We start from the raw sequence: 17485 nt of genomic DNA, 5'->3' as shown, positions 1-17485 counted from the left end.
TCGTCCGGGACTTAATTTTAGACGAGAGGGCAGACCTGGCATGTATTACTGAAACCTGGCTGGGCCCAGAGGGAGGAGTCCCCCTTGTAGAGCTGTGCCCAGAAGGATTTCAGGTGCTGCATCAGCCAAGAGCCCAGGGAAGGGGTGGGGGTGTGGCCGCCGTTATCCGGGAGTCGTTAGTTCCTCGTAGGGTCCCTGCTCCGGAGATTGTCGGGTGTGAGTCTTTGCTGTTAAAGTTGGACCTCAAGGGTCAAGTGGGTCTGCTGCTAACGTACCTGCCTCCCAACAGCGTTGCAGCAGCCCTCCCCTCGCTCCTCGAGTCGGTAGCCGAGCTGGCAATTGAGTTCCCTAGGTTGATGGTCCTGGGGGACTTCAATTTGCCGTCGCTCGGTGAAAACTCTGATGGGGCGCAGGAGTTCATGGCCTCCATGACAGCCATGGGCTTGACCCAAGTAATTCGAGGCCCAACCCATTCAGCGGGACACATGCTTGACCTTGTGTTTCTCTCGGAGCAGTGGATTTGTGATCTTGGTCTGAGGGGGAGCGACATCATACCCCTGTCGTGGTCAGACCACTGCCTACTGAGGCTCGACTTCCGGAGGCCAAACCCCCACTGTAGGGAGGAGGAACCGACCAGGTGGTTCCGCCCCAGGCGCCTTATGGAGCCGTTAAGGTTCCAGACAGAGCTTGGGGTTATTCCTGACACTCTCGCCCACAGTCCGGCGGAGACTCTGGCTGCTGCGTGGCACTCGGCAGCGTCGGAGGCCCTCGACCGGATTGCGCCACTGCGGCTCCTCCGAGGCAGCGGATCCCGGAGACCCCCTTGGTTCACCGAGGAACTCCGGGAGATGAAGCGCCGGAGGAGATGCCTAGAGCACCGTTGGAGGTCCGATAAGTCCGAATCGAACCGAGCAATGGTAACCACCTGCACCAGGGAATACACCAGGGCACTTAGGGCAGCAAAAAGATCTCACATAGCCACCCTGGTTGCATCCGCTGAGTCCCGTCCAGCCGCCCTGTTTAGGATAACCCGCTCCCTGTTGAACAAAAGGGAGGCGGGGGAACCCTTGCAGGGCAGAGCTGAAGAGTATGCCCAATTCTTAGTGGACAAAATTGCTCGGTTTCGGTCGGACTTGGACTCCACCCCCGCAGTTCCAGCCGAGACACAGGGGGACCAAGTAGAACAGCTCTGGGTTGAGTTTCAGGATGTTACCCCCGGGGATGTGGACAAGGCCATGAGAGCTGTAAGTACCTCCACCTGTGTTCTGGATCCGTGTCCCTCATGGCTGGTCACGAACTGCAGTGAGGTGACACGAGGCTGGATCCAGGCGGTTGTGACCGCCTCCCTTCAGGAGGGGAACTTCCCCGCCGCACTGAAAGCGGCGGTGGTGAGACCCCTCCTGAAGAAACCATCCTTGGATCCAGCTGTCCTTAATAGCTATCGCCCTGTCTCCAACCTTCCCTTCTTGGGGAAGGTTGTTGAGAAGGTGGTGGCCTTCCAGCTCCAACGGTCCTTGGAGGAAGCAAACTACCTAGACCCCTTCCAGTCAGGCTTCAGACCCGGTTACAGCACAGAAACCGCTTTGGTCGCATTGATTGATGATCTCTGGAGAGCCAGAGATGAAGGACATCCCTCCATCCTGGTCCTCCTTGACCTCTCAGCGGCTTTTGATACCATCGACCATGGTATCCTTCTGCGACGACTGCGGGAGGTGGGAGTGGGAGGCACCGTGTTACGGTGGTTCTCCTCCTACCTCTCGGACAGGTCGCAGTCGGTGTTAGTGGGGGGGCAGAGATCGTCCCCTAGGCCCCTAAATTATGGGGTGCCTCAGGGTTCGGTCTTATCCCCCCTAGTATTCAACATCTACATGAAACCGCTGGGAGAGATCATCCGCAGGCACGGGATTAGATACCATCAATATGCGGACGACACTCAATTGTATCTGTCCGCCCCGTGCCAACTCAATGAAGCGGTAGATGTGATGAGCCGGGGTCTTGAGGCCGTTATGGACTGGATGAGGGTTAACAAGCTTGTGCTCAACCCAGAAAAGACCGAGTGGCTGTTGTGTTTTCCTCCCAAAGATCTGACTAATATTCCATCACTCAGGCTGGGGGGTCAAATTTTACACCCCTCAGAGAGGGTTCGCAACTTGGGAGTCCTCCTGGATCCGCAGCTGTCATTTGACCACCACCTAACGGCTGTGACCAGGGGGGCATTCGCCCAGGTTCGCCTGGTGCGCCAGTTGCGACCCTACCTGAATCGGGAGGCTCTCACAACAGTCACTCGGGCCCTTGTGATCTCTAGGCTGGAATACTGCAATGTGCTCTACATGGGGCTGCCCTTGAAGAGCATCCGGCGACTTCAGCTAGTGCAGAACGCAGCCGCGCGAGTGATCGCGGGTGCACCTCGATTCACCCGCATAACACCGATCCTCCGCGAGCTGCGCTGGCTACCTGTTGATCTCCGGATGCGCTTCAAGGTGCTACTAATCACCCATAAAGCCCTACATGGCAGTGGATCTGGATATTTGAGAGACCGCCTTCTGCCAATTACATCCCTGCGACCAATAAGATCCCATAGACTAGGCCTCCTCCGTATTCCATCGGCCAGCCAGTGTCGGCTGGCAACCACAAGGAGGAGGGCCTTCTCAGCAGTAGCCCCGGCCCTTTGGAACGAGCTCCCTGTGGAGATTCGTACCCTCTCCACCGTCCAAGCCTTCCGCACAGCCTTGAAGATCTGGCTCGCCCGTCAGGCCTGGGGATAAGGATAGTTACCCCTCCCGAATGATGAATGTATGTTGCCTACCATTTTATTATATGTCTCTATCTTGTTGTTTGTATCCCCCCCTTCCCAGTTTTATGTGAGCCGCCCTGAGTCCCCTCAGGGAAAAGGGCGGCCTACAAATTCTAATAAAACTACAAACTACAAAACTACAAATTAATATAAGATAAACCTATATATGGGTTTGGTGAAAACTTCATTTTAGTATAATTTAAATTATGAAAATATGAAGGAATTTGGTTGTGCCTAACAGAAGCATAGAAATGCATGAATGAAAATTGAGCTATTCAGCACCATGGTCAGCTACTTTTAAGTCTTAATTTGAGCAGGCTCCAGCTCTCCCATTTAGTCATTGTATTTGAGATTCATTTGGAATGCAATACAACAATGGTAACATTTGAAAGCTTACAGTTGATGGTAACAAAAGCCAATATTGTGTTGTGTATGAGTGATGTTTGCTTCCTGGGAATATGTACCTGAATTTATTTGTCCCTTTTGGAACAAATCAGCACTATCTTCATATAGCTTGCCAGTGTTATCCATACTGTCATGAAAATTGATTTGGAAATTCTCCAGAGAGGATGATTATTATACATTTGCATAACTTGTCTTATCAACTACAGCACCTTAGAGAGGGAAAGCTATATTCATGATCTTTAATTTCCTTTTTTTGTCTCAGACTTCATTGCATGCTCAAAGATATGCAATTTAAGAACTTTATTGAGGTGTGTTTGCTTATACCATTCAGGAGCGCTCCATGTGAAATTCCAGATTATTGGGTTAAATATTTTTGAGATTCTTTTGAGTTTCAGACATTTTATTTTTTTAAAATAACCTTGGCTGTTTGAAATTTCACTTTTAACATAATGCTTGCAGTAATGTTTAAAAACTAGAAATTAAATATAAAACATGCTTTTTTAAAACAATGGACTTGATTTCTTTTTTCCCAGTGGTTGGCACAAGTCTATCAGTCACAAGGAATGATGGTTGGTGCAGAAATGTGTTACCGAAAAAGTTTAAAATTGGCATCACAGCAAGGGAACTTGAGTGGGAAACTCTGTAGTCTTCTAAGACTTGCTAAGCTTGCATTAGAAATCTGTATGGTAAGAGTTTAAATTGTTAGATGATAAAATGAATAAATTGCAATAATCTGATACTAAAATAGTTCTTCTCAATTAACCATTATGGGAGGAATCAGAAAATATACAGATAGTTTGCCTTTGCAAATTGTATGATAAAGGAAATTGTACTAATCAGGTTTCATCACAAATGTATTATGAAATAATAGTATTTGTCAGCTATAAATAGTTCTCAGAGATTTGCACTTTTAAAAAAAAGATATTCCACATTATGTTTTTGAATATTTAAATTTTACAATTTAGAAATCTAGTTGTTAACAGCATATACTTCAGAGGTGGATTCCTGCCAGTTTACATCGGTTCGGTGGAACCATTAGTGGAAATGGCGACTTATGGACCCTTTGGGGTTCCAGATGGAGCTTGGGGTTATCCCTGATACCCTCGCCCGCAGTCCGGCGGAGACTCTAGTTGCTGCCTGGAATTCGGCAGCGACAGAGTCTCTTAACCGGATTGCGCCTCTACGGCCGCTCCGAGGCAGTGGATCCAGGAGGGCTCCTTGGTTTACTGAGGAACTCCGGGAGATGAAGCGCCGAAAGAGATGCCTAGAGCACCAGTGGAGATCCAGTAAATCCGAATCGAGCCGAGCACTTTTGACAACCTGCGTCAGAGAGTACGTTAGAGCACTTAGGACGTCAAAGAGAAATCATATCGCCTCTCTGATTGCGTCCGCCGAGTCGCGCCCAGCCGCCCTGTTTAGGATAACCCGTTCCCTCCTAAATAGGAGGGATTCGGTCGATCCGCTGCAGGGCATGGCTGAGGATTACGTCCAATTCCTGGCGGACAAGGTTGCTCGGCTTCGGGCGGACCTGGACTCCAATTTAGCAGACCCAGCCGAGGCACTAAGGGATAATCTGGTAAGTCATCTCTGGATTGATTTTCAAGCTGTTACCCCTGAGGACGTGGAAAAGGCGATGAGAGCTGTAGGTGCCTCCACATGCGTGCTGGAGCCGTGCCCCTCCTGGCTGGCTGTAAACAGCAGGGAGGTGACACGGGGCTGGATCCAGGCGGTTGTTGCCGCCTCCCTTCGGGAGGGGGTCTTTCCCCCCGCTCTAAAGACGGCGGTGGTGAGACCCCTCCTGAAGAAACCATCTTTGGATCCAGACGTTTTAAACAACTATCGTCCAGTCTCCAACCTCCCCTTTCTGGGGAAGGTTGTTGAGAAGGTGGTGGCCTTTCAGCTCCAGCGGTCCTTGGAGGAAGCTAGTTATCTGGATCCTTTCCAGTCAGGCTTCAGACCCGGCTACAGCACAGAAACCGCTTTGGTCGCATTGACCGATGATCTCTGGAGAGCCAGGGATGGAGGCCATGCCTCCATCCTGGTACTCCTTGACCTCTCGGCGGCTTTCGATACCATCGACCATGGTATCCTTCTGCGACGACTGCGGGAGGTGGGGGTGGGAGGTACTGTTCTACGGTTGTTCTCCTCTTACCTCTCGGACAGGTCGCAGTCGGTGTTAGTCGGAGGGCAGAGATCGACCCCTAGGCCCCTAACGTATGGGGTGCCGCAGGGTTCGGTCCTGTCCCCCCTTCTTTTTAATATCTACATGAAACCGCTGGGCGAGATCATTCGACGGCACGGAATAAAATACCATCAATATGCGGACGATACAAAGCTGTATCTGTCCGCCCCGTGCCAACTCAATGAAGCGATGGACATGATGTGCCAGGGTCTTGAGGCCATTAGAGACTGGATGGGGGTTAACAAGCTTGTACTCAATCCAGATAAGACCGAGTGGCTGTTGTGCTTCCCTCCCACTAATTGGCCCAGTGCTCCATCTCTCAGGCTGGGGGGTCAAATTATACGCCCCTCAGATAGGGTCCGCAACTTGGGAGTCCTCCTGGATCCACAGCTGACTTTCGAGCATCACTTGTCAGCTGTGACCAGGGGGGCATTTGCCCAGATTCGTCTGGTGCGCCAGTTGCGCCCCTACCTGAACCGGGAGGCCCTCACAACAGTCACTCGTGCCCTTGTGACCTCTAGGCTGGAGTACTGCAATGTGCTCTACATGGGGCTACCCTTGAAGAGTATCCGGCGACTTCAGTTGGCTCAGAATGCGGCCGCGCGAGTGATTGTGGGTGCACCTCGTTTCACCCACGTAACACCTATCCTCCGCAAGCTGCACTGGCTTCCTGTTGCTCTCCGGGTGCGCTTCAAGGTGCTACTTATCACCTACAAAGCCCTTCATGGTATTGGGTCTGGGTACTTGAGAGACCGCCTACTGCCAATTACCTCCACCAGACCAATCAGATCGCATAGATTAGGCCTCCTCCGAATTCCATCAACGAGCCAATGTCATCTGGCATCTACCCAGAGGAGGGCCTTCTCGGTGGCTGCTCCGACCTTCCGGAACGAACTCCCCGTGGAGATTCATACCCTCACCACCCTCCAGACCTTCCACACTGCCCTTAAAATCTGGCTATCCCAGCAGGCCTGGGGCTAAGGACCTAACCCCCACCCGAATGGTATGACTGTTGTGTTATCTTTTAACAATGTATTGTATTTTGTTCATGACTTGTTTGTCCTCCCCTCCCCTGACTTGTGAGCCGCCCTGAGTCCCCTCAGGGAAAAGGGCGGCATACAAATAAAGGAACTGAACTGAACTGACTGGGTCTCTGAACTGGTAGGGATGGTGTGCTCGCCATGCCCCCGAACTGGTTCCCCGATCGCCGCAATATTTTTTTTCTCCTTTTTAACTGTTCTGCGTATGCACAGACCTATTTATAGGCAAAATCACACATGCACCAAACCAGCAGTAATGTGGGAAGAAGCCCATCCCTGATATACATATAGCTAAAATAGCCAGTGATTTTGCTTTAATATATTATATTGGCAATCAGTTCATTGTTCTGTTAGTGGAGTCAAGAATATTTTGTTAAAATGTTTTGTTAATATAATTGATAGTGGGGAGTATTGTTTTACATGGTTGGTGACTTATGAAAGGGGATACTGATTAGAGCTTCAAAATAATAATTTATTCATGAATTAAGACCTTTTTGTCTATGATATGGAGAGACAAGTTGCATCAAAAATAGATTTAAATAAATATTTGGTAAAATTAGTAGCTGTGGCTAATCCATTTTACCAAAAGAGTTAGAAAATTACTTCCTTATGTTAGAATTCTATGCTAATTTTCATACTAATTAAGAGGTGAATGAAAAAAAAAGATATATCACTATGAAACTATTTTAGCTGTAATTGCTGCAAGACATAATGGTGTTAGATATAAGTAACTGGGTGTTTACTTTTTGTTTGTTTGTTTGTTTAAAGGCTAATGTTTCAAATGATCACTGGCCATCTCTAGTTCAAGAAGCCACAACAGAAGCTATGAAAATTTCCTTCTGTCCATTGGGTATTCTATTTCAAGCACTTATGCAGTATAATCGCAAAATGGGTTCACGGTGGGTATGGGTTTATGTATTACGTGGAATTCATTCATAAATGTTGCTACATTTTTACCCTGTTTCCCTGAAAATAAGACCTCCCTGGATAATAAGCCCAATCGGGCTTTTGAGCGCATACGCTAAAATAAGCGCTCCCCAAAAATAAGCCCTGCCCCCAAAATATTGCAACACAGCAGCAGCCATGAGGTGACACACTCACCACCTCCTGCACCTCAAAAATAATACAACCTCCCAAAAATAAGTCCAAGTGTTTATTTCCGGGGTCAAAAGAAAATAAGACCCTGTCTTATTTTCAGGGAAACATGGTATTTACCCTAATTCAAAAACATATAGATGGCATAAAATTAAAAGTTAGTTGAGGGTTGCTATCATAAAGTATAAAATTATAATAAGGTGCAGTAGAGAGTCTCGTTTGATGGAAGCAAAATCCCTAAACTTGTTTTCCCTGAGAGTAAGGACATGGTTGTTGCAAATTGCTGTGAAAGTTTTATTGTCAGAGAGGCCTTTTAAAATTGCAGAATAAATGGCCTGTTTGGAAGCTTTATAGGAAACTCAAACAGCATTTCTAGCTGCTATACAGTAGCTTTGTTTGCATGGAATTATTCTTTGAACTTGGGCCAAGAATCTGATTGAGTGATAATGAAGACATTTTCTCACCTGTAAACAGTCACCATCTATCTAACAAGCTGTTTGTGCCTCCTCTTAATGTCACCGTTCAGTAATTCACTGTCTTTTAATGATGTGTTAGATTTAGTTTTATATTCCAGAATGTAACTATTTTCTGCTCATTTTTAGTGAGAGAAAATCATGCTTCCTTGTAAACATGAATTAATGTAAATATAAGTATGTATTTGAATATCTAAAATGCTGTAGATTCGTACTTATTTTGCCATTTTCTCATTATTTCTTATAACATTTAATCAGTATTCTACTTTTTCTGTTGTTGTTTTTTAGAGAAACACGTCGTATGTTAGAGAGAGTGGTATATCAATCTGGATTTCCAGAAACTGTAGTATCAGTTGCCCGATGGTATCTCCTAAGACATTTATATGCTAAAGATGATTATGAATTAATCGATGTAAGAAATATTTCCATGTTATATATGCTAAGTAGGTTTCTCAGTGCTTTATTTCAGAGTTTAATATGTCCATTGTTATTTATTTAGGTGGATATATTAAATACACTGGATTTCATTTGCAAAAAAAAAAACCTTTTAATGTTGCACTTATAGAATGTTCTTTTCAGGAAGCACTATTAGAATTTGTCTATAATAGCTTTAATGAAGGATTACAATTTTATGTTTGTAGTAAGCTGTTACATTTGATGTACCTTTTTTCAGTTCAAATTGTTGCATTTATACATTGTACCATTCATTTTAACCTTTAACTTGAAAGACAGTTAAGGAACTTTGTTTCCTTAGTTTAAGGAACTATATATGATAATTATATGTTAGATAAAGAAATATTATTTGCAATATTGAAAATAGATTTCTTTTTCCTACCATAATACATTCATGAATCAAAAGGGCTCATTAATCATATAGTTAACGGTAACCATCAGGTTATTTTTTTTAAAAGAGAACAATGATTACAGTAGTCAGTGGCTTCAGCAATTAAAGAGTTTGCCTTAATATTGGATTGCTTATTAAGTTTATTTACATGGCTACCCATCTTGCAAATGCAACTCTGAGGAGCTGACCACACATTAAAACAATTCTTCTATTTTCCAAGAAATACATTTATCTCCTAGTTCCTTTTTGTCCCTTCATAGAATGAATGTAATCTGAGGTAGCAGTGTGGGAACTGCTTTATCTGCCTTCAACAAAAAAGACAGTTACTCCTGATAAGTGGAAGAAGCCATCGGATCCCCCCCCCCCCTCACCTCTTACATGTTCATACCAATTGTGGCCTGCTTCAGTTTTAATATTGAACAGAGTAAAGGTGGAATGGGAACTTTGGCTATCTTGCCACAATCGTTGGAGAAATAAACTAGGGAAAAAAATAAAAATAAAAAATAGCATGGAGGATAATGATATTACTTAAGTTACTTCACTATCCATACTTCAAACTATAAGTTGCAAAACTAGAAGTGTGCTTTCGAACCCAAATGCATCTTGTTCTGGTAGTTACACTTTTGGGTTAGCTGTGTATTGAAACACAAAATGTTTTGGTATTTCTGGATTTTAACTGAAACAAAATTCAGAGAGGTCCTAGAATGATTTCACAGGGCTAGCAGAACAATGTTGAGGTAACCCTAATGCTGAAGTAATCCTAACCCCCTCCCTTCGCTTCTGAGTGGCCATTTTCCCCTCTCATCTCAATGCTTTCCTTTGGTCCTCTGCTTCCCCTCCACAACTACTGCTGCTAAAGTCCGAGTGCAACAGATCTTATAGGCCCTCCCATCTTCCTCATCTCTTCCCTCTCCCCCCAGTTCCTCTTAGTTGCTGCTAATGTGTCCACTTTTGCACATCTTGGTTATTACAGTTCAAACTCCCAGCAACAGCTTGTCCCACTGGCTTAGCACTTAACCATAGCACTTTCCCTGCCTCTCCCAAGTCGCTGCTGCCTACATATACCTTTAACAATGAATATCCTCACTCTTTGGCCTGTTCTTTTTCCCCACCCCCACACTCTTCAGTCCCATTTCATTCTGTATATTCCAAACATCTGAAAGATGAATGTTTCAGAACAGGTCCAGAGCATCTTAAAGCAGCAATCCCCTGCATGGAATGGTTTGGCTCAGGAGGTTTTTGCAATCCCTGCATACAACCAATTGGCCTATTTAGCTTGTGATTGATTAGCAAATAAGTAAACAACTCTTACACTCTGAGATACTCTCATTAACACATAAATCTTTTTTTCTCTGGTTTCCAAATTCTGCAGGCTCTTACAGCAAATGCCAAAGCTAATGGAGATATTCGAGTTTTGGAATTAGACAAGAAACTCTCAGCAGCAGCCTCCTAGCACAAACATTAGTGAAGAATCAGAATAATTTTGGAGGCTTTGGGAAACAACATCTTCATGACAAATACCTTGAGTTTAAATCACAAGTGCTAACTGTCCAATTTATATTAAAAGAGTTATTAAACTATCCAGTTGAAATTTTATTGATATATGCAGTACTTAATCAGTGCCCCTACTGAGAAATTACAGTATATGCTAGTGACCTTGGAAAGCACAAAAGTTTTGACCTCCACTGTAGAGTTAAATGTGACATATTTCTGTCATAAAACGGAATCTTAATAATACGTCCATGTGTTAAATAAACTTTGGACTATATTTATCTTCATAGTCTGCTAAGACCTTGCTGTTTCTGTCCCATTTCATTTTTTTCCATTTAGCAATGTATCTTTCTACAGCTTCTCAAGCAAAATAAATAATCCTTAACTTAGTGATGAAACAATAAAATCTGTTGAAACATTGTTTACATCTTACTCTGCATGCAGAACCTTTTAATTCAGAACTTTATGATTTCATCCAAATATTTAATTTTTTCCTGACTATGTTTAATGTTATGTGTCCTGGCTGTCTTTCACGGTACAGTTGCAGCAAACCTTTGATTTCAGAGAGATGATGGGCAGAGCCTGACAAAAGTAGATTTTCAGTTCTCTGGTTTTATTCATTACCTTCATTAGAGTTCATTTTGGAAATAAATATTTTTAGTTTAAATTAGATTCAAAGATGATATGAGGCCATAGTACTTGATGCTCCCTTGCTCATCAAGTTCAAGTTGTTTCAGAATAGAGTACTTTCAAACATAGCATAAAATAGATGGTATGAAGTAGGACATGCTTATAAGAACAAATGTTATTTCATTGTTCTTAAATTGTTTTTCATATACAAATGCTGGGGTATAATTTGGAGCCAAATGGTGAAGAGGTGTATTTTAATTTTAATTTTAAGTCATCTCTGTGATTTAAAATTCTCTTGTTTTCCACCACCACCCAACCCATCTACATCCACAATTAAACCTATCAGAAAAAAGGGGTTAAGTAATATTCCTTCCACATTAAATTCTATTTTTATTAATTAGATTTATTATATTTACATCCCGTCTGACTCCCAACTACTGTGGGAGGGACAGTATGAAAAACATAAGACCTAGGACTCCAACTGAATTGCTCATATTTAACCTTTCTTAAGAATTCTTCACCCAAATGCATTAAGCTCTTCTTTTTTCCTTCGTAGTGCATGTTTTATTGATAATGACTATCAGTTTGCTTGTTAAAGTGAAATTATATTTGTGCTGCTAATCATTAGATAATTACAGTAAATCTACATTTCAATAGAATGGAGAGTTCCTTTGAAGAAATAGTTCTTAATTTTAGATATTAATATTCAAAATAGCCCTTACAAACATCAGTTGTGGAACCCACTTCTGACATAAAGGTTGACAGAATGATTCATTCTGCTTTTTATAAAAACATAAGAATTTTTACTGCTTGTAAAACCACTTTCTCTACTTGGTTTCGCTGCCTAATTAGTCCCTGCTTCTTTTGAACTATGTTCTCCCTTTTTTTTGGCTGTTGGATTTGAGAAGGTAAAAGCCAATAAAGGACATCATCTGCCATTGTATTAGAATATATATTAGAGTCAGTTGTTTCCTCCCAACATTAGAAAAGGGTTTATAAGTGTACTGTTATCTACCCTATAAGACTCTTTATCAAATTTCAGTGCTACATAGAAGCAAATCTAATCCCCAAAAGATGGGGTTGAAGAAAAAAATTAATTTCCTCAGTGCTTTACAACTTAAGGACATTAGTACTGGAACTACTGCTAAAGAATGGCTCCCTTTCAGGTTGGCCCCAATTCTTCCTCCTATTTATTCAATTTGTTTTTAAAAACAGATGGAACTTCATAGTTGATGCTCTGATATTTTTTTCTTCAGAGAATGATGAAGTGTTGCAATGAAGTTTCTTTCAGGAAGTAAAAATGTTATGCAACATCCTTTCATTATTCATCCACTTGATTTCAATCTTATAGAAGACTGCAAACAAGTTCCATCTGAATTTTCAAGAATATTTTCTCCTCAAATACTGGTAATAAATTATATCTGGAATCTCATTGTTAGAAAATGTACAGTACTTGAGAGTTGGTCAAGGAGGGACATGTTGCTTGTATCTTCTAGTTCCATAGCTACTTTGACAAAAAAACAACAGCATTTTAAATGTTAATAAATTTAAGTGCCTTTAAGAGGCTTGCATATCTATTCATAGAATATTTCTGGGCATATGGTTACATTTTTGCAAACTTAGCTTTTTCCTTATAAGTAAATATCAGAATTAAAAACAGTGAAAAACAAATTGGTAGCTAGAATACTGCATGTAAAAGTACTCATTTGAATTTGCAGAACAATTAAAATTGTAAAAGATTTCATAAAATGAGACAAATGTTTTAAGAAATTATTTTTCTTTTTCATAACTAACAAAATCACATAAATGAGCAAATAAAGTTGTATAAGTTTCTCTGTAAAGGCAGGAAAGCTCCTAATTTGAGAACTTCAGGATATAACTACGGATATTTGATGTAATGGTTTGTCAAAATAAATCAAGCAATAACTTACACAACAGTACTGTTAAGCCCTTGCATTTTATTTATTCAAACAAATGAAGTGTTAATGAGATTCTATTTTAACTTAAGTCTGTTCAGAATTATGACAGTGCTTTTGTTACAGAGTTACAGGAAAACAAGTCTGATTTTGTAGAAATAACTTTTAAAACCTTTTTAGTATTTTCCCTTTATGGAATAAATGTACAGTAAATGCGAAACAAAATGTATTAGTCTTTGAGTTCACTAAGTTTTCGTCGTAGTTTTTTCATATCTTGCTTGAATTTCTCCTCTTCAAGTTTTAGTTTTGCTGACTGTATATGTTTGAGTGCGTCAAGAGAGTCACGGATAGATTGAAATCCTGGTAAATAACAGACATATTTTAGTAAAGTTGTCAATATTATCATTAATATCAAATTTTGTGTTTATACAGCATTCCAAAATAATTTTTGACGATTGCTTCTTAGCTTAAAGTCATCTTAATTAACTTGTATGCCGCCCACTCTCGGAAAACTCAGGGCGGCTTACAAATAAGAAGGGAAAGGGGAATATAAAAAATAAGATATTATTTTAATGTGTCACTGAAATATTTTATGAACATTTTTTTCAGTTAAGTTAATGGATCAGCTTTAAGATGAGTTTAGTTTAGTTCTCCTTTGGTGCATAAATAATGTGAGGCCTGAAATCAGACTGATTAAAAGTATATACATAATTTTCTGGTATGAAAACAGAAGACTAGAAATAACAATAGACCTGAACTCACAATTTCTGTATCTAAATATCAGAATAATCAGTTATTTCTGCTGAAAGCTGTTTCTTGTCCTTTATGAAGAGAAAGGTTTATAAATTGAACCACAGCAAGGAAACTTTGTTTTCCTGCTTATGGTGTGATTTGATAATCTGGAGTTGCACATATGCAAACATACAAATGCATGTAAGTTTGAAAAATAACCTCACCTGATCTGTATTCATTTTGCATTCCTTCTAGTTCATTCCACATCAGCTTTTCAAATTTGGTAATCTTTGCATGTAGTTTATTTTGATCATTTTTCACCTGGCTGAGTTCAAATTGCAATGTTTTTTCTGTGTTTTCTATTCTTTTGGAGACATAGTATAAGCCATCTTCCAATTTCTTTTCCAGTATTTCCTTTTGAAAGAGTTATTGTGAAAAATGAATAGAATTACTCTACTAAAAATATTATATTTATTCATTCAGTGTAAAGGAATGAAATTATCCCTGCTTATCTGTTATATTTTTTTCTGCAGATGTTCTATAATTTTTATAATTATTTTTATTTGTAACTTTACATTTACAAAAATGATAGATCTCACTTTCCAGTGACATAGGTAACTGACTTTTTATGGAACAACCAAGACGTTGGCATGGATTTAAAGCTAATTTGGTGTAAAAGGCTTCCAAAGTTTTTGATATACATTTTACTATGAAAGCTGAAGATGTTTCAGCTTATAAAAATTGTTCGGTACAGTGAAGGGGAGGAAGGTCCAAAGAAATGTTGGATATCAAAATCCTTTGCATGAAGTGCAGATATGACAAGTATATAGTACTATTAACCGTAAAAGCCTTTTTCCAGAATTTCAGTTGAGCTTGGGAAAAATGCTGCTGCTTCTTATTTTCTGGCTCATGTACAAGTCTGGAAAGAAAATTAAAATGAAAAACTGGCCATGAAACCAACTCTCATCATGTTTAGATCCAACATCATAAAATGTTCAACATTGTAATTAAGATCCAAGCTACTAATTAAAGCTGTGGATAGCAATTACATCATTGGTGTCCTAATTTTTGGAGTTTTAAAAAAATCATGGGCTAAATTCAGATAGATTGGTCTCTGCAATTTATGTTCAAAATTGTGGGTCAGTTTTTGGCAATCTAGTTTGTGCCTCTATTGGATCAACACCAATTCTCCCCATGGTATGTTTTGAACAAAAAACATTTTAAAGATAATGCTTAATTTGACTATGAGTTTGCTTTTCTGTTTCTCAACTTTTTTCTTGTCATCTTTTTATTTCAAACTAGCTGTACCCGGCCACGTGTTGCTGTGGCCCAGTCTGGTTAAATGGAAAAGAAAGAAAAGAGAAAGCGCAAGTTTCTAATATGTTTAATTTCACAAGGCTTGTGGGTATACAATATTTTTTGTTGTTCCATTGTCTGTGCAGATATAGACATTGTCTGGTTTGCCAACTCTAGAACACGCAACATATAATTGTCCATGTGAGAAACAATTTTCAATTGCTGGAAAGACGTTGGACCGGGCACATTTACCAACAGCATGCGAAGAAAGAAACATTCCCAGGGTGATTCCCTCCGGGCAGGGTCATGCCATTGTCAGCAGCGGCAAGGTTCGTGAAGGTCTTGCCCACCTAGCGGGCTCTGCCACTTGCTGCACTTGCCACGGCTTTCCCGGCAGAGGTGGCCCCCACATGGAAGTGAGCCACAGTGATCCCTGCAAGAGCGGCCATGGAGGACGCCCCCGCAGGCCCCAGGCTGGCGCACTCCAAGCTCCCCGTAACAGGCAGCCTCCGGAACGAAGGGCTGGATGGGGCCCCTCCAGACATGGGCGGGGGAACCCCAGTGTGGGAGGGAGTGTCCCCCATGGGCATAGTGGGGTGGCGGGTGGGCATTGCCATTGGTCAGGCCTCGGGGCTGCTGGGCCGGGCAAGACTGGTTGGGGGAGATGGCGCCGGGGCTGTGGAAGTTGTTGAGCGTCTCCTTGGAGGAGCTGTGGTCTGGGAGAGCGAGACGTTCAGGATCTCGGAGGAGGAGAAATCCTCTGTGTGTGACTTGTTCAGGTTGTCGTAGCTCTCCGTATCTTCAGTGATGCTGCTGTTGGAGCTGAGGCTGGCCGAGATCTGTGCTGGAGTCACGCTGGTGATCTGGAAGCCGCTCTTCTTGATCTGGGTGCCTGCCGGACCCCCAATGCCTCCTCCCTTTGAGAGCAGTACCAGGCTCTGCGGTGGAGGCGTCCTGGGAGGGCAGAAGGAGACTGAGGTGGATGCGGAGGCTGGGGGAGGCAGCGGCGGCTGGGGCAGCAGGCCGGGTGGGAAGTCCTCCAAGCCGGTGCTGCTGCTGCTGGCCCGCCGAGGCAGCATCACAGGCTGCGCCATCTTCCTTTCCCGCATCTCCGCCGCCGAGTCAGGCTGCTGCTGCTGTGGCTGCTGCTGCATTGAGGCTGGCGGGAGGAAGGCCTGATGCTGCCACCGACGACGTCTCCCTCAGGCGCCACCCCGGCCTGGCTGAGGAGAGGAGGCCGCTGCCACCCCCTACCCAGCTTCCCTCAGTGGCGGTAGCGAGAGGAGGCGGCTGGCGTCCCCTGAAGAGGAGGAGGAAGGAGCCACCCTTGGTGACGCAGACGTGAGGCAGCCCCTGCCAGCAGCAGCCCCATCCAGAGACTCTGCTACCACTGCAGCCGCCACCTCACGGGGCACCCAGCAGCCGTCCCAGCCCCGCTGCGTCTCAGGCTGACACCGCTATTGCCACCCCGTCAGAGCAGCCTTGGCAAGGCCATAGCTGGCTCGCTGTGAGGGGTGGTGGAGAGTGCGCACGGCTGACTGGGCTGAGGAGATGCTCCGTCTCCATCTCCTCTGGAGCTCCGCTTGGCTGGGCGGGGGAGGCTGGTTTAAGGGTGGGGGGAGGTGGCTAAGGGATGGCACAGGTGCTGCCTTGTGCAGACAGCAAAGGACCGGCGGGCGGGGAAGGGAGAGAGGGGAGGGGGAGGCCAAAGGGCTTTGGCTCCCCTTGGCAGAAATGGCCGAAGCTTGTCGGAGGAGTGGCCGAAAGGGGAAAGGGTGCGGCCGCAGCTCACCCACACATATAAAGGGGCCATCGGGACGAAGCTGGAGAGAGGCCGAACTGTTCCGAATATACTATACTCACAAAATGAACTATGGTAAATGACACAGCTCAATTCCAATGCAATGCCACACTAAATAATTAAATTAAAATGAAAATAAATTGAAATATATGAAAATTCAATATAACAATGCAAACGGAAACATTGAAATGGAATCATGAAATATTTAGTATAGCGTGTGTTGCTTTTACGTCCAACAGATGGTGCTGGCTTTCAAAAAAGCATGTTTTTATCTGTCACAGGTGTGACATCTATATAATATAGGTATATAAAAACACGCATATTCGAATGCAACGTTGTGTCAAAATTGCAAAGCAATTGGTGAACTTTTGGAGATTTAAGATTTTGAACAAATGAACATTTACATTTTTATTTACATAGATGATATGTTTTCAATTATTCCAATATTTATAATTTGGGTTGGAAACTTTATTGAGTGAACAGTGGGGAATAAGCCCTTCTCTGAGGAAAATGAGCAGTTAACTACAAAATATAAATAAATAGTTTTTAATACATTAAATAACATACTGCCATATAAATGTACCCCTATTATCAAATATTTTACTCATTTTTATTAGGTTTTTCATTGTGATTCAGTTACTAAGCAGATACAAGCACAATGAAGGTTAATGAAAAAAAAACATCTCAAGGTAGAACTGAAGATTTAAAACTGGAAGGCAGAGCCATTTCTGACTGATGAGGAGCGCACAGTGATTCCAAAAATCAAAGCACTTAGGAAACATTGAC

The 17485-nt window shown here is 42.9% G+C and overlaps 2 protein-coding genes across 6 annotated transcripts in view; one reads left to right on the top strand and one right to left on the bottom strand.

The window, feature by feature from the left end:
- Positions 1–12891, top strand: part of SKIC3 (SKI3 subunit of superkiller complex) — a 59191-nt gene extending 46300 nt beyond the window's left edge. For all 3 annotated transcript variants that reach the window (XM_087715723.1, XM_087715724.1, XM_087715722.1), the window contains 4 exons: positions 3733–3885; positions 7190–7320; positions 8278–8401; positions 10206–12891. In XM_087715723.1, the coding sequence (XP_087571849.1) occupies positions 3733–3885; positions 7190–7320; positions 8278–8401; positions 10206–10286 (489 nt within the window). In that variant the 3' untranslated portion in view covers positions 10287–12891. The remainder of the gene's footprint in view (positions 1–3732; positions 3886–7189; positions 7321–8277; positions 8402–10205) is intronic.
- A 4-nt stretch (positions 12892–12895) lies between these two features.
- The window catches only part of FAM81B (family with sequence similarity 81 member B), a 45759-nt gene continuing 41169 nt past the window's right edge, over positions 12896–17485 (bottom strand). For all 3 annotated transcript variants that reach the window (XM_087715727.1, XM_014067911.2, XM_014067909.2), the window contains 2 exons: positions 13827–14016; positions 12896–13230 (listed from right to left, as the gene is read on the bottom strand). In XM_087715727.1, the coding sequence (XP_087571853.1) occupies positions 13100–13230; positions 13827–14016 (321 nt within the window). In that variant the 3' untranslated portion in view covers positions 12896–13099. The remainder of the gene's footprint in view (positions 13231–13826; positions 14017–17485) is intronic.

The sequence above is a fragment of the Thamnophis sirtalis genome, unplaced genomic scaffold, assembly GCF_051295495.1.
Source record: "Thamnophis sirtalis isolate CommonGarterSnake01/CBP01778 unplaced genomic scaffold, rThaSir2_p1.2 scaffold_5, whole genome shotgun sequence".
In the NCBI taxonomy this organism is placed as follows: Eukaryota; Metazoa; Chordata; class Lepidosauria; order Squamata; family Natricidae; genus Thamnophis; species Thamnophis sirtalis.
The sequence above is the reverse complement of the archived record's forward strand: the minus strand, read 5'-3'. Positions and strand labels throughout refer to the sequence as shown.